At 26.1% G+C, this 27,792-nt stretch overlaps 1 protein-coding gene across 1 annotated transcript; it reads right to left on the bottom strand.

Annotated features, from left to right (window-relative positions):
• Positions 1–186: 186 nt before the first annotated feature.
• Positions 187–27,792, bottom strand: LOC111627978 (sorting nexin-27-like). Its single transcript, XM_023371687.1, has 13 exons — positions 27,287–27,792; positions 8,925–9,027; positions 8,588–8,716; positions 8,315–8,507; positions 5,449–5,519; positions 4,653–4,754; positions 4,489–4,567; positions 4,245–4,405; positions 4,083–4,172; positions 3,860–4,009; positions 3,659–3,787; positions 1,481–1,583; positions 187–1,399 (listed from the first exon to the last, which is right to left on the bottom strand). The coding sequence occupies exons 1-12, from the start codon at positions 27,544–27,546 to the stop codon at positions 1,506–1,508; spliced, it is 1,545 nt and encodes a 514-aa protein (XP_023227455.1). The 5' UTR covers positions 27,547–27,792; the 3' UTR covers positions 187–1,399; positions 1,481–1,505.

The following is a 27,792-nucleotide window of genomic DNA, read 5'->3' as shown; positions in this document are numbered from 1 at the left end:
ATGTAATCGTATGGGGAAAAATGATTCACCTTACGACATTTTCATGATACGATCTCAGTTTCGGAACGAATTAATTTCGTATCCTGAGGTACCACTGTATATACACGTACATGTGAACATACCATCAACATCCAAATCAATTTATGAATATAAAACCAATCAACTGCAATAAACAACAACAACAAATTTATCTGAATGAATGGTATTCTTTATATTTATATACATATTCCACAGGAATATACAAAAACAATTTTCTCAGGATGTCATACAATATACAGGGTTTTTTTTCTCCTGAGGGAATTCACACAATTTTTCTATATATATAATTTTTTTTTTATTTCCATTTCTGCATTGTGCCCCTAAGTTGTCTTCTAGTGCTATGATGCATTCAAACTGGAGTAATTTCCTTTGTGAGTAGACTATATATGCAGCACCATCCTATAAATAATGGAATTTGTATTTTCTACAAGGCTGGTTTTTGTAGAATATGCAACAGGTTTTTTTTTTCTACTCCCAAAAAAATAAATTACTCAACAAACTTTTCTTGGAGGGGGAATTTTGGCACTGCAGACTAGTATGAAGTGCCCTGTCACAGATCTGCCTTTCTTGGATGTAACACAAAATCTATGGGAGCGGGATGGTGATTTGGATTTGGTACGGTTGTATAAATCGACCTAGACATCAATAAAAATATGCTTGACATTGAAAACTCTTATAGTAGACAATGAAAAACTTAGTGTGCTTTTTTTTTTGTTTTTTAGAAAAATCCAACTTGAGCACGTCTTACTAAATATTCCTGTTTCGAAAAACGAACTAACTGGGAATTAAAATTAGAAAATTAATTTATCGTCAATTATGGAATGTTCGACAGATAAACGTCTTTGTTATTTTAAACACGCACAATACAAAAATCACAAAATAAGGCAGATTAAAATTGCCACATTTTGTAAAATTTTTTTTTTCATCATTCATGAATAATTCTTAATTACAAGTAAATATTTACCTACTATGAGCATATTTAGGAAAACTTATGATATTAACCAATGATTCGTTTTCTTATTCAAAATAAATTATGCGCTCGCTTGGAAAGCTGTTTGAATGATGAAAATTCACTTATAATATTATACAGGCTGGCATTATAGAGCTTAGCAGCTGGAGAAAAACTGCACTATCAAAATGGATGTCCGTTAAATGGCATGAAGAGTTGATGCATTCAAATTACCATTCTTTCAAAAATGTAAAATTAAAAATGTCTACTTTGCAATCAAGCAAAAATGAATAAGAGAACATGAAAAATTATTTGAATCAGAATACTTTGCTAAAAATTAAAAATTTGTTAGATATGGATAGATTTTAGTGTATGAACCAGTTTCTCGAAGCATTTTCAATTTTGAAATACCTAGAAAATAAAGATAAATTAAATTTTCTTCTGGCAGCATAAAAATAGTATTTAAATACATTATAATTTAACATATTGTACCTTTCCATCAACCATATGAATGACTTTAAATAACTGAACTAGTAGACTTGACCCAATTTCTTTCTTCTTGTATCCTCTCAAAGCAGTCAAACATAAATACATACTGGAGAAAAAGAAACAATATTCTTTTAATTATTACATAATATACAAGAATTCTATAAATTCTAAAAGAAAATTACTAGCATCATAAAAAAAAACAAACAAAAAAAAAAAAAGAATTGTTTGCATTTAAAATTGGAGATGAAATTCAGACTTCAGTAGAATCCACTTATAGTAATCACTTTGGTATTCACTTATACTGATGATAATGCTGTTTAAATTATGTAGAGCAGCGATTTTCAAACTATTTTGAGCCACCACCCCCTTGTTTCCATAACCTTAGACCCAACACCACCAACAAATTTTCACTTGTGTGAGAAAGGCTTGGCAATATTTTTATAAAAACTTTTCTATGATCCTCACTTTTGTGTCATTACATTGTTCTCCACATCTGGAAACCATTAAAACGCAATATTTTATCTTACCCATTTTAACAGAAGAAAAGGAATAGTTGTCAGTGACTGCAACCGTCACCTATGGTCACTGTTCAAACACCCCTCTGTCACCCACTTGCTTCATTTTATTCCCCTAGATTTACTCATCGTCCACTTTGGGAACCACTGATATAGAGGAAGTAAATATGACAATTAGTTGCTCTGTTTTAACACTGACGTTAAAAATGTGTTAGCAAATAAAAAATGTATAACTTGAAAATTTATTAATAATAATTCATCTAGTGTCTGCTATCTTTAGAATAAATTTTATTTATTTATATTTCAAAATTATAAACCTTCACTTAATCATCATTAGATAAAATAATTATGAATGCAAGGCAATAAATAAAAATCTTAAAGATATGTAATTTTGCATTTACTTCTGAAACTCAGTAATGCAAATAATGTATAAATTGTTTGGAGTATTTATTCATGCACTACATATAATTTATTTGAAATTTTTCATTAAATGCCATCGTATTTTATTTAATGAATATTGTGATTTAATAGAACATCATTTTCAGCCAAATTAACTGGCTTTCTTTGGTTAATGAACTAGCAAATACTAAGTTTGAATGTAAAAGAATAAAAACTCTAGCATTAAATCGAATATACAAAATTTAAAACAAAAAGTAATATACAAAAATGTATTTTTGTTTATAATACTATAAAATAATTCTCAATCAGAAAAAATTTGAATGAATTTATAAAAATATTACATCAAAACAAACTGTTTATGTAATCACAGTTTTTGCAATATCAGATGTACAGTACAAGTTTGTTTATCTAATAAAGTGTAATATAATTTTTCATACTTCAACTTTTTCCATCGACAAATAAAGATTCATTCACACCCAACTATAATCATTCTGTACTATGAAAAATAACATTTTTATTCATTTTATAATTTTTGTTTTCATTTTAAAATCCTCTCTCTACTGTTAACTTTATTATTTGTTTACATAATATCAATAGTTTAATATAAAATATGTAATTTGTTTCTGAACTTTATCAATATTGATAAGATTCTGTTATTTGAATGTAATTTGATTTAATAATCGTATAATAATTCTTTAATGAAAAATTTTAATTCATTAAAAACGTGAGCATGTCTGAAGTTAAAACTTGTTAAATAAGTTAAAATGCAAGAATAATAACACAAAAAAGGTGATTAAAAGGCATTCAAAATAATTGAAAGTACAATTACTAGAAAGATTTATAAATTAACAATGTTTAAATATTTAATATATTTAAACATAATATACATTATATTTAATAACAACATTATAAACATATTTACATTAATTTCAGATTTTTCAATTTGTAATTCTACAAAAATAATAATCTAAGAAACAAAAGTTGTAGCTATTTGTTTTTTCTATATCATGTCATTGTAAGCAGAAAAATTTGATAACTAATAAGTGAAGTAGGCATGCTTTGTAGTAAAATTCCATAATTGCCAAAAATTAACTATTAAGAATTAAAATTTAACGTTAATTAATTACTCATTTTTGTTAATATATGATTATAGAAATTATAGCAAAAAAAACTGAAATCTTAAACATCTAAGTGCATGTAAAATACATTATTAACTTCACTAATTCTGAGTAAACCATAAATTTTTTTTGTTAATGAAAATACTTACATATGGTGTGTGAATTTTCACCCAGCGTGGTTTCTTTTCTGGACGACAATATTGGAAGGTAAAGGACATGCCTTCATCATCTAATTCCCATTCTTTTATGCTATCCCAAGCAAATTCAATCACTTGTGACTGAAAAATAGTTTAAATTATAGAAAAATTCATACAAAAAATTACTAATAAATAATATTATTTAAGAATTACCTCCATTGTACCATCATCTTTACATGCCTGAAGTTTAAAATTAGTTAATCCTACAGTTGCAACTACATGACCTTCTTTTCTTGCATCACATGCACAATGAGGAAATGATATTTCACCATAGCCTTCTAATAGCCTAACTAAACTAAGATACTACAAAAATTCTTTTATTTAACATTAGTTTTATTAAAAAATGTTATAAAAAAATTGAAAATTAATTAATTACCTCAGATTTCCTTGAGGAATCCTGAAGAGCTTTAAGTTCATATAATTTACTACCAGGTTTAACTTGGCCTTTATTAACATCGTCAATTGCCTAAATTAATTAAAAATGACACATAAAATAATGCCTAGATTAATTTCAATTAATTATAATAATTCCCCTGACCTGCCAGAAGAAAAAAGTTGCAGCCATATTATCATCACTAAGTTCGATTTCACGTTCTAGAGTAAACAACCATTTACGAATCAATAGACAAGTAGATGTAGCTGTACTATAATTCTGTATATATAAATTATGAGGAAACTCATTTGGCTGAAGTTTTCTTTCTGTTAAAAAATGAGAATTGTTTCAAGTTAAAATATTTCTACATTCATTAAAAAGAGAATATCTGACGAAAATAATTTAATACCAAATCCATATTCTACAATTTCAAACAGAGCAAAATACTGTAAGATATCTTTGGACATTCCTATTTTTTCAACTACAGCCTAATAAAAAAAAAAAAATAATGTTTTTAAATTAATTTGTTTGAGAAATAAAATTGAGAATGTAAGAAATTAAATAGTTTCTTACTTGATATACTTCTTCTGTTGAGCTATTTTTGCGAACATTAACGACAACAGTCGTTCTGTCAGGCAGAAGTACTTTTAAATCAACAGCAGCAGAGCTACCGCCCTATTATAATGTTAAAACTGTAGTTAGAAATACTGAATTATACAATGCAAAGTATATTGACATGTCATCAGTAGAATAAGTAGTATTAAAAGAGTGAATTTAAAATCAGAATAAAATATAGGAGGAATGCATTTCAAATCATTCTTTATGGAGGCAATTTAAATGGAAATTTGAGTATTATATACACACACATTCACACAATTATATTTTATAACAGGTATTTTGTATTGAGCTTCAGTGTACATTAATGCATGTATTGGAATGTCAGCAATAATTATAATATTTCCAGAAAAAACTGATGACAAATTAAAATATATTTTAAAATAGTTTCATAAAAATCTCCATTCCTACATTTCCAACAGAAAATTTATTTAAAAATTTAAATTAAACATATTTACAATATTTTTAACTAACAAATTGTAGCTTTTCTTTTGTTAATTTGAAAATGTTCAATTATCTATATTTATTTACAAAAATAATGTTCGTTCATTTTTGTTTTAAGACACATGCACCCTCTAATGTTCTTATGAATAAAATGTATCTAACACAACCTAACACAATGAAGAATTAATTAAAGAAGTCATGTAATATTAAAACACAGTTCTGTTAAAATATTTTATTATTAATATGAAAATTATATCTTACTGTTATGAAAACAAGAAAAATATTTAATAAATCATTTAAAAATTCTTACATTTTCATCATCTAAATCTGTAAGAAATTCTTGCATGATATCATTTTCGGCTATAACTCTAACAGCGCAAACTAATAGAAAAAAAATATTAAAAATTTATTATTATACATCTCAAATCAAAATCGTTTGATGTTAAGTGACATTAAATTTATTATGATGCTTGTTATACATGTAAGCCAATCAAAATTTAATAATTCAATTATTTAAAAATTTTAATGTTTTCAAAGTATCTTGTATCATAAATGAGAAAATAAAATTTAAGATATTATTTATAGCAAAACTGAAAATAATACAGGATTTGCACATAATGTAGTTTATGTTATATTTACTGAATGTTATAATTATAAACACACATTGTTAGATAGTATTTATGCATCCAAGCCAAATGCATTGAAAAATATAAAAAATGTGGAAGCCATTGAAGCTTTCACTTCGTTTTCTCCTGGAGATATCAAAGATTATGTCATTGCGCATTAACAATTAAATAATTAACAGATGATAACTAAAAGCAAGATGCAAACATGTACCAAAACCAATATGGCCTACAAACACCAAGCATGTTTTTATGTTAAATGTGCATAATGATGGCAATACATTGACATCAATAAAGGATCAAATAAAATTAGTTCTACAATTCTACAAAATAAACGTCTCATGTAAAATTTTTCTTATGCTTATACTGGTTCATTACACAAAGTTATAATGGATGTTTTTAAGATGTAAAATATGTCATGTGCAAACTATAATATCAATAGAAAAATTTAATATAATTTTATACAAATGAAACACAATTACATTAAATTATTTTAAAATAAATTCATTATTTTCTTATAAATTTACACATTGAAATAGGTTCAAGCTAATCAAATTAATAAATTGAAAGACAAGACAATATATAGATGAAACAATAAGCAAATAATCAATATTCCTTGCATGTAAACCAATGTTCCATCTAGATCTTTAGAACTATTATAAATTCTATTGAGTAAACTAATACAATTTGTGTTATTTCTTTGTTAACAGAATTATAAACCATTTTAAAATATCAAAATAATTTATTGAGAATATCAAGACATTAGTTGGAAAGTATTTATACTTACCAACTAATGTCTTTTTATGTTTTTTTTTTTTTTGTGGATAAGGAAAAAATATATTTACAACTGTTTAAATCATACAATACAAATCAATGCATTTATCATAACTTTAAATGTGTTAGTACATTAAATGTAAAAAAATCATAATTCTTTCAAATATCTTTGTAATCACAATTTTCAATTTACAGCTATCAGTTAAATTTAATTATAGAAATTATCAGTAAAAGGATAAATAATGATAGTGTATCAGAATATAAGCTGATAAATAAAATAGTACTTTTCAAATGTATTCTGTGTATATAATGTAGTGAACAATTGAAATATTAGCTATATTAAATTTTTTGTTATTGATATTTAAGTTGTATTTAGTAGGTATAAATTTTATTGTAATTTCCATTATATGCATATAAAATTAATTTTATATACTAACAATATTCTTATAGCATTATAATTACAATAAATTACAAATTTCAATCATTTATTTGAGAAAATGTTTTAAACCAAAATTATAATTATATTTCAATGTGGCTCATTCACAAGCTCAATTAGAAATGTGCACCATGATTTGAAATAAAAGCAGTTTATTTCAAAAATAGGAATATTCATAATGAGAGAGACTTTTCATTGAAATCACTTTTATGGCTTTCCAAAAATTGAAAAATTTCTTTCCCTTATTTTAATTTCATATTAATGTATGCTTATGAGGGAATAACAGTTAATTTTAGTGAAATAATCAATTTATTCTCTCTGAAAATCAAAACAAACTAATCAAATGTTTATAAAACAAGTTATAAAAATAATGCTAACCTTAAGTATTTTCAAATTATAAATGCAGGTTAATAATTTATATTGTTTACAACACATGAAACTACAAATAGTAAAAAGAATGCCGATGTCAAATATCCCTAAAGCATTATTTATGTTTATTCAAAACTTATTCCAGATATCAAATTTCTTTTATCTAATAATGAATGCTTCTGTTTGTTTTTAGTTGAAAAGTGAGCTAACTTTTCAACTAAAAACATTAACATTAAAATACAAGTTGGTAATTGAAAAATTTCAAATATAAATCATGATTTGTGGAGGGGAAAAGAATCAACAAATATCTTCTCATCCATATATATTTTTGTTTTCTAGAAATGGCTCTACCAATTATTAATAAATGATATATTAAAGCTTATAGATAAACAAAATGTGAACAAACATGAAGAATTACAACTGAAAATAAATAAAATATTTTCATATCCAACATATAACTATATGTTTATTTTGCTACTTGAAATGTTATACTAAAAAAATATTTATGTGAATTAAGTAATTCATTTTGATATTATTTTTGAAGTGTAAATACAAAGTTTATAAGAAAAATACAAAATTTCAGACACATTTTATATAATTCATAAACTTAAATTTTTATTAAAAATTAGACAAATGAACGCCTAATTAATTTGGAATAAAAATATGTTAAACATTTTAAAATTTATTTATTAATGAAGATCTGAAAAAAGCTGAAGACATTTGTGTTGTATATAAGATAAGAATATTCTTTACAAATTTTGTATGGCTTTTTATAATTTATGGATGGTTATGATTAAGATTATGAAAAATAATATTGACATGTGTAAAATGTTCATGTTTGTTTTTATGTATATTTATTCAATATGTTTATACATAATTATAATTACAATACATTAAAAAAATGTAAGATAGTTAAAGTCATTTGTTGTAATGAAATTAATAATTTATAAACAGATAAAATTATAAATGCACACCTTTCTCTAAATATTGTTCAAGACCTCTTCTTCTAGCATCTAGCTGCTGATCTGATAAAGAAAATGGCCATTTCCCAGGGAGTTTAGGAAAGTTAAAATCTGGAAATTCTTTTTTGAGATTGACGTGGAGTGTAGAAAACTCTCGATATCGCCTCGAACACAAATGTCTTCCAGCCATATAAATATTATACACCTGGTAATATAAAAGTAGCAGCATAATTTAAGTATTTACTAAAATCATAATTTTGAGAAAATAGATAAATGAAAACTTACAACAAATTTCTCCCCATTTTTTTCCATCCAATTATAATCGGGGATAGAAATAGGTAAAGAACGTTTCTCACTATAATCGATATAGGAATAGCCTGAAGAGTCATCACTGGGCTCTAACCTCTCTGCTTCCTGTGTCCAATTAACCATAATCAGTACTTCCTGACTAACGTCAATTATTTTATTTCTCGTGTTATTCATTCAAGCAACAATAGTTTTAAAAAACATGCAAAAACTTAAAATAATGCATTTGATAGAGAATGTTGTTCACGGCAGACAAGATATTATTGCTTTTAAAAAAGTTTTTAATCTATCAAAGTACAAAAGTTCAACAACATACCTGAGCAGTCACTGATATTACAGTTAATGTCAATCTATCACCTCCCGATTTGATTAAATCAACTACTTGTTTATGAGTAGCTCCTTCCACATTATTTCCATTACTATTGAGAAATAATTATGTATGTATTATAGCTTCATTTCCATTATTATAATCACTAAAAATATAATTTATATATTACACATATTTAACTAAATCAACTTACTAGAAAATATATAATGTAATTAATGCACGTTGAATAATGGCTAATGTTTTCGGCCCGGTTAACCGGGCCGAAAACATTAGCCATTATTCAACGTGCATTAATTAAGCTAAGTAACTATACTGACTAGATCAACAGGATTAAGGGCTATTTTAAGGCTAATTTTAATAATTAAATACACAGTAGTTTGAATTTAAGATATGTAGGCAGCCTAACTGGCTACCACCTCTTAAAATAATTAAAATTAGCCAGATAATCTGAAAGGTCATTTGGCTGTGGTTAGATCACCTGTGAAAATATAAAAGGGCAAGTTATTTGTAATTAATGAATCTATTTTATAAATTATATGATTTAACAACATATACTTTAATTTGGAGAGTTTATAACAATAAAATCTTTGTTAATTATTAATTAATCTTCTACTGAAGCATGCTGTTATAAGATTCAGAAATCTTCATTTGTAAAATCTTAGAAATTTACTATAACAAATTTATCGATGTTTTGATTAGTATCATTCAACCGACGGGTTAATGGGGGAGAACCAGTAAAAATTAAATTTAAAGAATGGAAATTCTTTAATAGCTATAAAATGTTATCTAAAATATGTATTTAAAAGCAAGAGATGGTAAGTAATGAATACAATAAGGATGTTCCTTATAAATATTTAAGTAGTCTAAATTGATTAAAGATTAATGCAGTACTTAAAGTAAAATTTAAATTTATTCTAGAATAAATGGCATCGAATCGTTTCAGATTTTTCCTATCAAGTTTCATAATTTGTATTTTTCAAAATAACAATATCAGGTAACACTGCCATAACAGCATGTTGTAAGCATTGGGAAAACAACAAAACAAACAAGTCTTGTATAAAATTACTTAACGTCAATTAAAAATGGTTATCGCAGTGGAAAGAATTTTATTTCGTCCACAAATATTTTTATTTCTAAATGAATTTAGTAAAGAATAAAATGTTTATATTTAAACCTAATTAAATTTTAATATCAAATTTAACAATTTAAAATTTTTTAAAAAATTTATTCTTTTGCGACGGCTAATAAATATGCAACTGTTAGTTGGTATGAATTTAATGTTACTACTAAACATTCAGAAATCCAAGACAGACATGTACGAAAATCAATGAAAATGCCCCACCCAGTTTACAGATTTTTTTTTGCGATGAGGAATCTATAAAATTGTTTATAACTAAAATGCTAGCAGGAATAATTAGTTATGGAAAGAATGAAAATCTTCAGCTTTTGAGCAATTATTTATTCGTATATTTTTTAATATAATCTCATTAAATAAAAAAATATCAAATATTAAATTAAATATTTTTTAATTGAACAGGACAATTCTTTATAAATATAATTGAGAGTAAGATGAAATTTGTTACACTTACACTTCGGACAATATTATAAACATTGTCCTTTCCCCCCCCAAAGAAATTCACATAAAATTATATTGTTCGTGAAACAATGTAATATGGATCAGTAAATTACCGTTGTAAATTTATCTATTTATAAAATGAATTAATTTTGTAACTAGTTTATTGGTTTTTCTGCCACTTCCCAATGTGCTATTTTCACTGATGTATGTCCATTCCTCCTTTAGGTCATCAACCCACTTTTAACTTAATGAAGCATACCCAGTTTTCTCCTTGCTACCTTACATTTCGAAACGACCTACATGAACGAAAATGATTATCGAGTTAGATAAACAATATCCGATAAATATTAATTGCGGGACAATTTCGGCTTGTTGCGTCTAAGTTAATCAATTATCGAAATGAAAATGAAATCAGTGAAGGATATGAAATGATTCAATTTAATTTTGTCATCTGAAATTCGATTCATTAGCCAACAACAGTTTTTCCTAATTAATTTTTGTATATTTACTCTTTGTATTTATCATTTTTCTTTTACTTATTATTTTAAATTAATGCACTTTTCTTTTTAATTCATTACTTTTGTTTCAATGCTTCAGATAGACATTAATTTATTCTGGAGAATGTTAAATGCTAGGAACTTTAAAACTTTTTTTCCTAAATTAATTAATCTTGATTTTATTCATTTGATAAATCTGTTTTAATAATAAAATCTAGAAATTAATCATAGACGATAAAAAAATTCTTCTTCTAGTTTGTGAAATTATTAAGTTTAGGATGAAATTTAAACAAAAAATTTACTGTTTTTATATTTCAACGAAGCATCTGTGCACAAATTTCATTCAAAACTTTCAATGTAAGGTACTAATTTCACATTTAAATTTTAAAAATAAGTCTTAATTTCTTTGTGTTATCAATTATCATACAACTGTAAACAAAATACAAAAGAAATGACATAAAAACAGAGATAAAAACTATAAAATAGAACAGAATTTCTATATTTAAAAGCATTTAGAGTAGTTTTAAGTTTTTAAATATCTAATAAATTTTTTGATAAATGTTTTATGTATGCAAAATCTATTTTTATATATCTTTTATGCTTGTGTTTTTATTGTATGCATCATAAATTTCAAATATTTGCTGCTTTGTACAACTTGTAAAAGGAAAGATCTTTTGATTAGCAAAATATTTTTGCCCATATACTTTTAAAATTTTACTGTTATAAACAATGAAACTGAATAAATTTAATGCAAAGAATCTTCAGAATTCTACAGATCCCTAAACAGAAAAAAGATGTCTGAAGACGGCTCCAGGCATCTGGTATTTGCCGAATGCCAAGCAAACATTTGGCTAATACGGAGTAGTGTGGATGACTATTCATTACTTGCTGTTTCCACTTCTTGTCGGTATATTGTGCTAAATCTTAAACAATTCCCACAATAAACCAATGTTCAGCAAATAATCATGTGTTTGTGTATGTGCTCATCATGTGACAAACACTTTGTAATGTACAGTACAGTACAGAAAAATTTTGCCAAATTCAGTAATTAATGCTAAAAACTAAATCAAATTACTTGTAACTAATATGTAAATTAATTTTTTTAGTTCTATTCACTTAATATCAAAGGCTTTAAAAATGCTTTATTAATAAAAAAAACTTTCCTACTTACAAAATATAATTTGATTAAAGAAACTAATTTTACAAAGTACTTCATAAAAAAAAATTTTTTTTTCCAAATATTTTTATTTTAAATTTCATTGAAAATGAAATTAAGAAATCTCGGGGAAAAATTATTTCATAATGGCATTACACTTAAAAATTTTTAAATGCAAATGAGTATGTTGGCGGTTTTTTCTCAGCCAAATTATATTNTTAATTTCTTTGTGTTATCAATTATCATACAACTGTAAACAAAATACAAAAGAAATGACATAAAAACAGAGATAAAAACTATAAAATAGAACAGAATTTCTATATTTAAAAGCATTTAGAGTAGTTTTAAGTTTTTAAATATCTAATAAATTTTTTGATAAATGTTTTATGTATGCAAAATCTATTTTTATATATCTTTTATGCTTGTGTTTTTATTGTATGCATCATAAATTTCAAATATTTGCTGCTTTGTACAACTTGTAAAAGGAAAGATCTTTTGATTAGCAAAATATTTTTGCCCATATACTTTTAAAATTTTACTGTTATAAACAATGAAACTGAATAAATTTAATGCAAAGAATCTTCAGAATTCTACAGATCCCTAAACAGAAAAAAGATGTCTGAAGACGGCTCCAGGCATCTGGTATTTGCCGAATGCCAAGCAAACATTTGGCTAATACGGAGTAGTGTGGATGACTATTCATTACTTGCTGTTTCCACTTCTTGTCGGTATATTGTGCTAAATCTTAAACAATTCCCACAATAAACCAATGTTCAGCAAATAATCATGTGTTTGTGTATGTGCTCATCATGTGACAAACACTTTGTAATGTACAGTACAGTACAGAAAAATTTTGCCAAATTCAGTAATTAATGCTAAAAACTAAATCAAATTACTTGTAACTAATATGTAAATTAATTTTTTTAGTTCTATTCACTTAATATCAAAGGCTTTAAAAATGCTTTATTAATAAAAAAAACTTTCCTACTTACAAAATATAATTTGATTAAAGAAACTAATTTTACAAAGTACTTCATAAAAAAAAATTTTTTTTTCCAAATATTTTTATTTTAAATTTCATTGAAAATGAAATTAAGAAATCTCGGGGAAAAATTATTTCATAATGGCATTACACTTAAAAATTTTTAAATGCAAATGAGTATGTTGGCGGTTTTTTCTCAGCCAAATTATATTTTTAAGGACAGATTTTAACATTATATATCATTAAATTCAGATAATTTAATGTTGTTATACTACAAAATATGCATATATATTCTTATTCTTTTACTGATATATTAATGACGTAAAAAAAATGTATACACAGAAGCAAAGCATTTAAAAAGTAGAAATACATTATAAGAATAAAATGCAACTATTTAAGGAAAACAAAGTTTATTTAATGGAGAAATGTTTTTGGACATTTACATGGACCAAATCAGCTGACAGCACGATACCGTTTGAAATGAATGCAAGATACACATAAATTTCAAAATCTTTGGGAACACTGTGTGTTAAAGTTATATACTGAACTGAAGTTGGTCTGAATAAAAATATGAAAATCTCTATTAATTAAACCAAAAACTACTTATGGACTAGTTTTAGAAATACCGTATATTCTGTTCTGGACTAATGTTTTTGGTCAATGCTGCAGACTTTTGTCAGAAAAAAAGCAGTTCATAAGAAGGAATGTTTGTATTCTATAAAAGAACGTTCAAAGAATATCTGCTAAATTTGAAAAAACACATGTGCACCCATCAGGAATAACTTTAAATGATATTTAGCAGATGTTTTTCAAACATTCCTCTCAGAAACTGCCTTTTCCTAATGAAAGTCTGCAGTGTTGTCCAAAAATGTCACAAATATATTGTATATTTTCTACTATACTAAAACTAGGGTCCATAAGTGGTTCCTATTTGTTCTGTCCAGTTCTATCCTGTAAGTGTTCTCTTATTAATTAAACTTTGGTTTCCTTAAGAAGCTGCATTTTCTTCTTATAATGTACAAAACAATACCAAGATTTACAAAAATTTTTGATAGAAATATTGTTTATGTAATTAAAAATTGTGTTCCACAAATATAAACATTCCTACAAAATAATGAGATAAAGAACTTATATCTTGATTCAATTGAACTCATTCTATATTTCAATAAGTTAATGTTCAATCCTGAGGATAACTGTTTAGTATAAATTCAAATAATTTGAAGCTAGTACAGCTTATATTTTGAAAATAAAATGCAGAGAAAATAGTACGTGATCTATTGGTTTATAGAATGCACGCATTTCAGATTCGTCAAATGCATATGTTCCGAGAACTATGGAGACAAGAAAAACTGACACGTTTCATGTTAGTGACATCTGTAGCTGAATAGTGTTGTTTAGCTATGTTTTTTATAATGTCTGTGTATGGAAAATACATAAATTTATTTTTAACTTGAAGTGATTAAAGAAGTGAAAAAGAAAGCAGGGAGAAGAATGTGATATTTCTAAAGACTACAGAACTCTGTCAAACATTAGTTTAATGTTCAAAGACTGATAATTCAAAGCTTTTTGAATTCCTCCCGGTGTTCACATTAGAAATTCAATTGTTTATTTTAGCCAATGTTTCAAATTTGTAAAAGTTAGACATCTATTCACTCCACATTATTACAATGAAAATAATTATTAAATGTCAATTTGGACCTTATAAGACAAATCTGGTCGGTTATCGCAGTGGAAAGAATTTTATTTCGTCCACAAATATTTTTATTTCTAAATGAATTTAGTAAAGAATAAAATGTTTATATTTAAACCTAATTAAATTTTAATATCAAATTTAACAATTTAAAATTTTTTAAAAAATTTATTCTTTTGCGACGGCTAATAAATATGCAACTGTTAGTTGGTATGAATTTAATGTTACTACTAAACATTCAGAAATCCAAGACAGACATGTACGAAAATCAATGAAAATGCCCCACCCAGTTTACAGATTTTTTTTTGCGATGAGGAATCTATAAAANGGACGTACTTTTCCTTTGTTTAAGGGTATTTGGGCAGTTTATTCTCTGTTATATTCTGTACAAGTAAATACTGTACAAGTACAGTACAGTATTTTCTGAGGAAATACTCGTACTTATTTTTTTTAACCCCATTCCCGATAACTCGGCATTTTCACAAACTCGGCCACCCTTCGGTCCACATTAGGTCGAGTTTTCGAGGTTCTACTGTACTGCAAAATATATGAAATTATTCAACTCTTGAAACACAGTAAGCTTTGTACTCCGACAAGGGTAAAAGGTTGTCCAAGTTAATGGTTCTCCAACAGCATGGCTATACAATACATTAATTTAATACAATCAGCTCTATATGCAAGTTTGACTGAACCCAGATTATACCGTTGAATTTATTATTATAGGAAATGGGATCAAAAAATTTCATGATAGTACATTTTACATGAACAGTCAACTTTCCGACTAGAGTAATATAATGAGCGTATTGTGAAGATTTCTGAATATCAAAATCACTGATTATATTTTTCTATTATCAAGAAATTTTAAATTAAATTACTGTTTCAAAAAAGTTTGACTGCATTAACAGGAGTTTACTATAATACATAAAATTTTAAACAATGAAATGAATAATAAAGGTAAGGAGAGAATGTTATAAGTGAAAAAATATAAAAATGCTTGATAAAATTTAATGAGTTTTCTTCAAATAACACTTGAAAACCCAACTTAATATTTAGTCACAAATAAAATATGTAATCAAATACAATACAAAAGATGTTACCTAATAATGTTCTGTATATTAACTGAAATATTTTGAGATGAAAATTTTCATTTCTACATTTACAAATAGGCTAATTACTACTTTACAATGATATAAAATAAAATTAATCAAAACAATTATGTATTACAAATGTATTTAATCTATTGTAATTCCATTCAAATTACATTTTAAATTAAGTTTCTACCATTAGTTTTCAACAATTTATCAGGAAATTGATCTTTGCACTCTTCTAATCAATAAGTAGTATTTATTGACAATACATTGTAAGCATTATATTTTCAATGTATTGACTTTAATAATGATATTGATATATAATCATAACTAATATTCTATAGATCTAATCTTAATGTAATCATTCTCATAGATGTAGATCTTTATGCATTTCTTTAATTAATTATTAAAATGTATAGATTTCATACGCAACCAAACTAAATGATAAACCAAAACTGCTAGATGTTTATCAGATTACTTTTTTATTCTATGCAGTTAAATGTGTTACACAGGGTGTTACAAAAATGGCGGTTTCTGTAAGCATTCGTATTATATAATTTATCTGGAAGTTGTATTATACTCAATAAAAAAAGTTTATGTAAGTGTACGGTCTAAAATGCATTCAAAAAGGTAATTAGTATATGCCTGAAAGCAGTAAAGATCTGATTTGTTATTTAAATTATGCATTTTTACTTACTTGATGAGAGTTAGCATATTAAAATGCTGATTGCTGAATAATTGCCTATTCATCCTCTTTGATTTGGCACAGTGAAGTATGTGAATCGGCAAATACCATACACAAGTCACAAGTAAATCATCACACTTCTTGATATTGGCCAAATGTTTGCTCAGCATTTGGTGAATACCAAATGTGTGGAAGTGGCTTTAGAAATTCAATGACGTGACAGGTTAAATTCAAAAATAAGTGTCACGACAGTAAAAAAAATTGTGAGCACTTGCGTATCAAATATATTCAACGTAATTTATAAAATTTGTTATATCAACAGAATAAAAATGTAAGTTAATATTAATAATATAATGCCAGATATTTGTTATACCAGAACATTGAATAAAGTAAATGTAAGATGATCATATTAAACATATATAACACTAAATAATTTGGAAATATATGGAAACTAGGCACGATAATATATTAAATTAATCCAAAAACACTGCTATTTTCAGGTTACCAAAATATATATTTCACAAAACATTTTCAGCCTAATTTGGACTATCCTCAGCATCAAACACAAAAGAAATACAGTAGTTTTTACAAATGCAGAAAATATTTTATTTTGTTTATGTTTACAAAATTATATATGAAGTTCAAAAAGAATTAAGATCATTATATTATAGAACTGATATAAATTTTTTATGTTAATAAATGAACTACCAGAAAGGATGGAGATCAGATGCAAAATATCTAAATATGAAGGTATCATCATAAAAAACCCACTACTACTACCTTTCAAAACTTTACCAATTTTCAACAAATTTGAAATAAAATAAAATAATTTGATATTTAGGAAATAAAAATTAGGTTCTATAATTTACAGTAAGGAAAGAAGCCATGCAGAATGCTATACTAGACCAAGGTCTGTATTTTGGTCATTATCTCTCGTCTTCAAGAAACATTACTGTGTCACAAGCAGATTGCTGATTGTGACATAGTTACTGTCTCTTGAAGACAACACATAACAACCAGAATACAGCCTCAAGTCAGTCTTTCAACATTTCTACTGATGAATCATACTAACACATTTATATTCTAAATAATAATAGTGATACTGAATAATGGTCAAACATCTGAAAACCTACTTAGAAGAATTAGTTCATTCTTTCATATAAATGCTAAAAACTTTCAAGTTCACAGCAAGTTAATATTAAAATTAACTGATTGTTTCACAGCTCAAGGCTTACTTAACAGGTAGAGAATGACAATATTATGATAAATAACTCTCTAACAAGTTAAGTGCCATTATTTTTAAGGTTATAAATCTATACAAAAATGAATTTGAATATTCAAATGAATATTCAAAATTCTTGTTCATCAATATATACAGAGAAAATGTTTCATTGAATTAACAATTTGATATACCAATAAAACTGAGTACAAAATGACACGATTAACAAGTCATATAGTAGTAAGTTATGAACAATTTCTAAATATTATTTGATATAAATTAAAATTTATATAATACATACAACACTTTTAACAACAATTTTTACTGCCACAATAATGATGATATAGATCTAAGCTCCTTAATTTTCATAAAATCCTGTTTTAGAATTTCATGATCTAATTAGTGATATAGATCAAGGAGCTGATAACAGTTAGTACCTTGACTAATATGGCTCTAAGCAAAGAAATTATTATTATTTTTTTTAATTGTATAAAAGGTTTCAAGTATATAGACTTTAAATAAAAATAACAAGCAAACACATATATATTTTTTTTTACATGAAAACAAGTTCTCTCTCAAATAATTTTAAATGAAAAAAAAAAAAGTTTTATAGTAATATATTTGGAAAAGAAGGGAATATAAAATTGTTGTATTTTATGTAATATTTTGAAAATTATGCAATAGAATTTCACTATAAAAATGAGACAAACTAAAATTAGAATCGTAGAGATAGAAAGTAAACAACTGTTCATTAAAACACTAAAAGATTTTTTGGTAGCTTTTAAAGTTTAGTATATTTTTACCTTGAGCTATTGACATAATTATAAATTCTTTATTTTTAGCTAGAAAAACTGAAGTAGATTGTCCTTCGAGAAAATATCCAAGGTCTTTAGATATTTATTGACATCTGAATAGTCAGTCATTGCAAATGATTAACATTTATAATTTTTATGGAAAGTAATTTCTCTCAAGAGATCTTTTCAATATATTAGCAATGTTATAAAATAAATAAGTTGCATCCTCTGCATCATAAAATTTTAAATTCTATCCAAATCTTTACATATATATATATATATAAAAAAAATGAAATCCAAAACCGCACACAATTACTTATATGATATATAAAAAAATTTCATCACAGAACAAAGTTGTACATCATTTTAATGAGAAAAATGTTCTAAATAATTTTGCACTCTCTACTTGCTATTAACTAGAACAGCAGACTACAAACAGAATAGCATTCACCTGTGAAATTCCTAAGCAAAAGAATCAAGAAATTTCATTTATTCTTTTATAAACTGTTGAAACCTATCAAGTGACAAAACTATATATATATATATAAAAATCAGAGATAAGTGAAATATTGCAACATATATAATATAGTTTTGTAATAAAAATAATAATAATAATAANTTATTTTATTAAACATGTATTAAAGCTATTTAACAATCTAAGTTTTGCACTTACATATTTAAATTCTAAGATAGAAATTGCAGCTTAAGAATCTTATTTTAAATTAGTTAGTTATTAATTTGGAAATAAGAGGATTACAAACAAAATATTAAAAATTTATAACCTTTAGAAAAACATTAAATACTTCGGCACTCTAATTACCTTTAATTAAGTAAGGTAGTGATAATTCTTGACAATTTGATTAAATTTTACTTAAAACAGTAGAGAATGAGGGAATTTAAACTGACTAAACTAAATAAACTCCTTACATTAGTTTAAATAAAAAGGTTAGAAGCATGTTTGTGTTGCCTAGAAAAGAAAATTTAATCGCTCTTTTCTTATCAACTTTGAAAATTTTGAAATGTATGTAAAAATCAAATAATAAAAATAAACTTTAGTCATCTGTATCTTTCACAAGGTAAAATATTTCTTAAGCATGTTTATTCTATTTTGATGTTAATATAGTTTTCAGTTAGAAGCATACAAAGTGTTCTATGTTATATTATTTTGAAAATGAAATACCTTAATTTATACACCTAAAAATTAACTACTAGATTAATTAAGGTATTCAGATTACTATAATTTCATGCAGGTAACTTTCAACTGCTTTCAAACTGACAACACACAGGTTAGCTGCATGATGTTACAGTAATTTAATTTTAGTATCGACACCCCAAATAAAACTTATTTTAATATTAGAAAAAAAATTCATAAAATAGAATATGACATTTATAATAATTTACATTTTAATTTTTATAATAAAATTAAAATTTTTCTATGTTTTCAGTACAGGAGCATCTGCACACACTGGCAGTCACACTAGAAGAGGTGTCGTATGATACATGTGCTACAAAAAACTGAAATAAAGCGGCTGCGTGGAAAAGTAGTCTGCCAAAATTCAAAACTATCCAGTTTTCTGGTAATTCTGGATTTCTGGAAGCTGGATATTTTGTCCAGTACTGTTTATCATTTGAAAAATATTTGAAGTATCATCATTATATAAATAATATTAAATTTTTTCAATAAAATATTTACAAGTATTTTGAAAATATATAATCAATATATTTATGAAAATATTGACTTTTTCTTTTTGCAATTTAATTCTATATTTAACTGTGTAACATCTTAGAATAACTTTTATTCTGCAATCCAATAATCAGTAAACTAACACCAACAAAAGTTTAAACTGAAGTCAAGCATTTTTAATTTACAGTACCAAATTCTTGTTTTTCTAACTTTAAATCATCACAACCTGTAAAAACGTATGTGAAAAGTAATATTTAAAAAATAATTTATTTCTATTTATGAATTAATATTTGTGTATTATATGTAATCATACTTATATAATAGAAAGGAATCGATCAAACAGGCTATCATTGTGCAGGCACGACAATGTGTGAACATACTTTGTGAAGTAGCTATGTTCGGAGTGAAATTTTTTAAAGTATTAGAATATTCACAAAAATGGATAAAAGTAAGTTTTCTATTAAGAATATTATATTCAGCAAGATATTTGAAAAGTAATATTCAAAAATTATAAAACTAATTTAAATTTTAAAAAAAATCCAAATTTTAAATGAATTAATTTCTCAAATCTTGAAAAAATAATTTTTTTCACAAATGAACTTTGTAAAGAGGAGAAGAGAAAAATAACATTTATGAAAATATTTAGAGATTTTATTCAGTATGAATGCAGTTTAAAATTCAAATGATAGTAAAACTGAACTAATTGGCAAGTCGTATTTTGATCAAATGAAATATTTAATGAGTTGTGGCTAGTATTAGTTATAATATTTGATTTTTTAAAAATCTTTCATATGTAAGTGTACAGATGACCTTTAGAAATTTTAAAAACTTATCTATTAAGTTATTAAAAAAGAGACAACCTAAAAAGAAGTAAACATAAAAAAAATTCATAACCAAAGATGATTGGTTTTTATATATATATAAAAAAAATGAAATCCAAAACCGCACACAATTACTTATATGATATATAAAAAAATTTCATCACAGAACAAAGTTGTACATCATTTTAATGAGAAAAATGTTCTAAATAATTTTGCACTCTCTACTTGCTATTAACTAGAACAGCAGACTACAAACAGAATAGCATTCACCTGTGAAATTCCTAAGCAAAAGAATCAAGAAATTTCATTTATTCTTTTATAAACTGTTGAAACCTATCAAGTGACAAAACTATATATATATATATAAAAATCAGAGATAAGTGAAATATTGCAACATATATAATATAGTTTTGTAATAAAAATAATAATAATAATAATAAAAAAAAAACATTAAGTTTCAATATTTTATTAAAAATGATGTAATAAGTTACACAAATAAATTAAGAAATTATATATAATTTAAAATTTGATATGAAAATTATCTTCAAGTACAAATTAAAAAGTAAATACTATTGTAATTATATAGGAAATGTAGACTGATTTGGTCAAACTAATTAGATATGCATAATCGAGGTAACAGGATATTAAGAAAGTCTTTCGCACACAGTTACACACTTCTTTACCCTTTTTTTTTTTCATTTCATTTCAAGAAAAAGTATGCAACTGTGTGAAAGTCTTAACAGGAAATAAGACACAAAGGATTTAAATATAGAATAATAATAAAAAAAATTAGACTTAATAGAATCATTATATACATTATAATGGCTGTAAGAAAATAGAAAATTTATAAAACTTATAGAAAATTAAATATTCTATGGTAACAAAGAGAAATCACAATAAATTTTATGATGTGTTCAGAGATATAATAGCATACATTAAAATTTTACTGAAATGTATTTTTAAAATACAAAAAAATATTCATTTATTTTAATAGCACTCGTGAAATGTCTTTTTAAAGCTTATTAATGCACTATCAACAGTTGTTGAAGTAAAAATAATGGATGAGAGTTGAATGCACTTAATTGTGAAATGATTCTTAATATATTTATAGTTTAAAGTTTATTGCAAATGATATAATCAATACATAATGAGAAAGCTTAGTCACATTGTGGGAAATCACATGCTTATTAAAAGAAAATAGTTGCCATTTATTTAACTAGAGAGAGAGAGAGAGGAGAAATTTGTCTAATTTTATTTAACTTCTAAAATCTTAAATATATATTTATAATTGATCATATTTGTGTTTCAATAAAAATTATATTGCTATTATCGTTAAAAAGAAAAACAAAATATCTTTATGAAGAGTTCAGAATTACAAGACACTTCTATATAGTTGAATGATTACATGACTAAAACATTAATAAAAATAAATATGTCTAATGAAACAAGTAGCATTGACAGTTTCAATGATTAGTGATCAACCTTAGCATTTTTTAAACTATACAATACATTACTTTTAAAATAATAGACGGGTACATGTAAATAATTCCTAGAAAAATATTTTATCATCATCAATAACAATTATTAAACAAGAAGAAATTATGCACATTGACGACAATCATAAATTAGAAACTGCTTACGAAAATAATTTAAAAAATCTAGTATTATTTTCTTACATTTATCAATCATTTCATAAGGTATCAATTATCATCTTACAATTAGAAAATTATTATATGACTACTTTTTAATGTAATAAACAATACAATCACTCACCACATCGGGATATAGTTAATCACATACTTTAAACAAATTATGGTGTACACAAACAAAAAACTACTGCAAACATTTTCAAACTCCACCAGAGTTCTTCAGACGTTGTAACGATTACCCGATGGAATGCCGTAAAAGCTTTTGGAATATAATATTCAAATGAGCATTTGAATACAAAGATACCGTTCCTTTTATAATCCATCAGGAATTGGAGTTGAGCTCTGGCCTTCATTAGGCCTAAGACTATTCTACAGTATATTTTAACCGACATTGCTAAAAAGTAAACAACCACTCGCCACATCGGGATATAGTTTTTGTTTATGTGCACACCATAATTGGTTCTGAGTATGTGATTAACTATAGCCCAGATGGTGAGTGGTACTTTTTAACAATGCCAGCTAAAATATGCCAGAGAACAGAATTCAACTCCAATTCCTGATGGATTGTAAAAGAAACAGTGTCTTTGTATTTGAATGCTTGTTTAAATTTTATATTCCAAAAGCTTATACAACATTCCATCGGGTAATTGTTACAACACTCGAAGAAGAACTCTGGTGAAGTTTGAAAGCGTTTGCATTAGTTTTTTGTTTTTGTTTACGTGCACACTGTAATTGGTTCTGAGTATGTGAGTAATAAACTATATTTATTGTTTAGTTTGAGTAAAAATACAATTAAATTCAACAAACTATCAGAAAAATTTTGCTACTAAAGTTAAATTTATTTACCTTTAATCCTTTTTGAATTATAAAAATTTAAATAACCTTAAAGTGTTTATATATTTAAAGCTATAAAAAAATTCAATATTTATTCAGTAAAAAAGTAGTGTCTTAAATATGCAAAATGAATTACAAACAAAACTTAAAACTAGCAATAACAATATTTAAAACACATTATAAACTTTTACTTACACTGAATATTTGTGTATAAATGAGAGCAAAACAGATTTTAATGTATTAAATTGTCTGATTTTACATTTTATCCTGTAAAGCTTAGTATTATGAATTAGTCTAACTTCATATATAATGTATAGGATAATTTCTTAAATTGCTGTTTCTATTGCAGAGAAAGCAATATTCCATAACTAACAATTATAAAACTGTTAAAACATGAATAAAAGTATACCAAACATTGCATGAACTTACTAGTTCTAATTCATTTAAAAAACCGCACAGTAATTATTATATAACATATTTAATGATACAGAATGCATAAAATTCATAACTAAATTAGTAAAGCTACAAAGAGAGAAAAAGAATTATTTTATTAATTTTTAAAAAGACCTTAACAAACTTTAATCAGATTTAGGTAATGTTAAATAATTAAATAAAATTTAATTGTAAAAGATTATCTTTAATTACAGGAGCTAGAATAGTATAAAGAAGTATCAAAATGAAATACCAGATTAGAATTAAATTATATCAGCAAACTGTTTACAATCGTACTCAACTCAAATTTACCAAAGTAAATTTTATTATGTAATCTTCAAACTTTTTTTTATTTCCCAAAACAAGAAAACTTTACATCATATTTAAGCTTACGTAACAAGTCTGGCATACGTCACCAGTTGCCAAATTTACCGACAAGACAATTTAAAGGATAAAAAGGTAATAAACAAACACGGAATTTACTACATTGACAATTTCTTCATCGTAATGTACAAAAGTGATGAACTGTTAGGAAGAGTAATATAAAAAAGTGAAAAATTGATTTTATTCATGTAAAAGGTTATTGGATACTTTTGAAATGCCCTCTTTTCTCTGCACTAAATTTATTTTTGATTGACATAAAATTAATTATAAAATTTAACACAATTCAAAAGTACAACTGCATGCAACATTAAGGCTTGTTGCCAAATCTGATTTTAAAATGAATTTTTCTTACATTAAAATTTCAATGTATAGATTTGTGTAATTTTAATTTATATTTTATAGAAAAATTTAGTTCTAAAAAAAAAAATGGTAAGTGGAAACTGAAAAAAAGCAATCTAGATTTTTAACAATGTTTTTAATTTATTCTTTAAAAGAAAACTTTGTGTCAAATCTTCTAGACCAGGAGTCAGCAACCCATGCCTGCGTCGCATAAAATATTAATAAATACGTATGTGAACAGTTTTTCCCACAATGAATTTAGTAAAAAATTAAAATAAGAAATTGACTAACAGACTTGCATCAAAACTAATTTAAAACTAGCGGCGACTAATATTCAACTAAATATTTCCAATATATTATGTTCACCGCAATTCCAGAAGTTAAATTAAGTATACCTATATTAATTTATAATTATATATGAATAAATAATTGCAATTTACTGGCATTTTTTTCTTTTTTCTCTTGTACGTGGCCTGCATCAGTTCAAAAGTTTTAAAATATAATCCTTACACTGAAAAAGGTTGCCCATCCCTGTGATCTCATTTATTTTTTAAAAACATTTTTACATTAGAATATAAAAAAAAAAAATTATAAATATTTATGGATATTTTTACGAATGTACTTCTGGTTTAAAATTTAATAAAGTAAGTAATTTCGACTTATAACAAATCTAATTTTTCCAGATAAGTTAAGATAAATCGAAACATGACTGTAAGTAGCAGAATTGAGGTTTAGACTAGAACAGGGGAGAAAGAAAAAAAAAGAATAAAAAATACACATGTACAAAGAATAGAGAATAAAGCCCATGTCTCAGAAGGGGAGAAAAGATAAAGCTAACAATACAATCCTATATACCTGTAGCTATTTGTCAGAGGGTGAATTTAGTAACACTTTTGAAATAAAAAATTAATAATTTAACTAAGAAATAATGATTAATTTCTTATACAAATTTCTAAAATAAAACTAAGTAAAAGTAAAATAATTGTTAATAAAACCACACTGTAAAAACATTCAGTTGATTAAATTGGTAATTAAGATTTTGAATGATTGTATCTCAAAATAAATTATTATTATTATTGGAAATTTCAAAAAATATTCAATAGGATAAATGATGAAATAAAAAAGTATAATATTATACTTCAGTGAGATTCAGCAAAATTAGTTACTGTCTGTACTTGCACTTTCATATCAGAGAATACGTAACAGATAAAAGAAAAATTGAATAAAAAAAAATATGGAAGCTAATATCCTGTCTCTCATCAAAGAACGAAAGGTTAAACCAACCAAATAAAAATTAAAATCCTCAATTTAAAATAAAACAAAAAGAAACATTATATTAAACTCCAGCACCTGCATAAAGATTTGGTGCATTTTTTCACAAAGAAAGCCTTTTATAAGAAATGGAAGAGAGATTTGACTGTTTAAGACTTCTGAAACAGTCCGCCAGGAGTTTATATATTAAATGTATTCCAAACTAACAACTAGTTCATCCAGGATATTTTTAACGAAAACTGAAGAAATAACTCTCTCAACAAACAAATTGAAAACCACTATTCATCCTCAGAAATGAAAATCTCAATTCTTGCAAGTAATGTTTTTGAGAGCTTACTAATCTCAAAAACAAACAGAAAAATACAATCATTTACGTCTCATGAAATTACATTGCCAATATTTTTAAAAAGTTGACTTTCATCTTTTACTTTTATGGATGGAAGCCTCCACATCTGAAAATGCTATGTAAAAACAGACAGTAAAACTTCTCTAACTCAAATACTTCTTTCACTCGAAGAAAACGAAGCAATAGGTAAGTGTCAACAGAACAGCACGGGGATTTAATGTCTTTGACTCGGATTCTTTCCAAGTCGAAGATTTTCGCCGTTCCCCCAATACCAATTTACATCACTTTCGATTTTCCCAACTGAAATTTTAACATTTATTCTATGCAAAGCAATCCCATTCTTGGATTCAGACAAAATTTTCGGACAGTCAGTTGACACCTATTTGCAGACAACATACCAGACCGAAGTGAGAAGACTTCTCGCTTTATCTCAACGGGATGCACCTGCAAAACTTCACTTCCATTAGTTACATCGAACATTTAGTCAGAAGGCGGGCCGTTTAAAAGTAAAAATATTGACGGTTCTTTACATAAAAGTCTATTCAGAATTGGCATTTTTTCACTCTTTAAGTCAGAGAACGGCATCCCCGCAACTCAAAGCTCTTCCCCGGCTCTCGGAGCTCCGAGTCGGAGAAGTTTCGCCACGATCCGAAAGGGGATGGAAGACAAATCTCATGCGGATACGCCAGTATCGCAGATTACCGAAAATCGAGTAATAGGGGCTACAAAGTGGGAAAATCGAGTTTAAATGACCAATAACACCTTTAAAAAAAAAAAAAAAAAACGGCATGTTTGATTAGTGAACGGAGATTTCGTTAAGCCATTCGAACGACTCTTATTATAATTCGTTAACGAGTAACTTAGATTAGAGAATAATAATAATAACAATACGCGACACTTACACCTCGAGTATCCTGTCCCCTTTCCTGATCCCAGCTTTCTCTGCCGCTCCACCTTCCAGGACTGCGCTGACATGTTGGAGAGGAGCGTAGAGTTCGCCGTTGATGCTCTTCAGGGGTCCACCTTCGCTGACTTGACCTCTAACGTTGAAACCGAATCCCGTTTCGGTCTTGTATATCGTAACGACTCGAGGTCCCGTCTGCACGCAAGGAGACGACGATTCCCCGTTGGCCGGACTTCTGTCCGAGTCGCTGTCTGCCATCTTGAGAGGGGACGGTCTTCACCTGAATGACCTAACCGATCAACGGTAATATCTGGCTGATCGGTTACATTAATTGCGTTTGACACTCGAAATTTTGTCGTAAACGAGTCACACTACCGAACTACATGACAGGAGTCTGACCGTTGACTAAACGACGCAACCTATTAATAACTTAAAAACAGACGAATCCCGAGGTAAAATAGCAAAGCGATTTCTACTTGCCGCCGCCAGATGGCAATTTGTTAA

This window comes from Centruroides sculpturatus, unplaced genomic scaffold, assembly GCF_000671375.1.
Source record: "Centruroides sculpturatus isolate CEXI.00-Female unplaced genomic scaffold, Cexi_2.0 scaffold1, whole genome shotgun sequence".
NCBI lineage: Eukaryota > Metazoa > Arthropoda > Arachnida > Scorpiones > Buthidae > Centruroides > Centruroides sculpturatus.
Note: the sequence above shows the minus strand (reverse complement) of the source record. Positions and strands in the feature narration are given on the sequence as shown.

Excerpts from the sequence above, each read along its gene's own strand:
- LOC111627978 (XM_023371687.1), bottom strand. The coding sequence starts at position 27,546 with ATGGCAGACAGCGACTCGGACAGAAGTCCGGCCAACGGGGAATCGTCG. Across the intron at positions 9,028-27,286 it reads GGGGACAGGATACTCGAGGT|TAATGGAAATAATGTGGAAG; the intron begins GTAAGTGTCGCG and ends ATTTCTCAATAG. Across the intron at positions 4,406-4,488 it reads AATTGTAGAATATGGATTTG|AAAGAAAACTTCAGCCAAAT; the intron begins GTATTAAATTAT and ends ATTTTTTAACAG.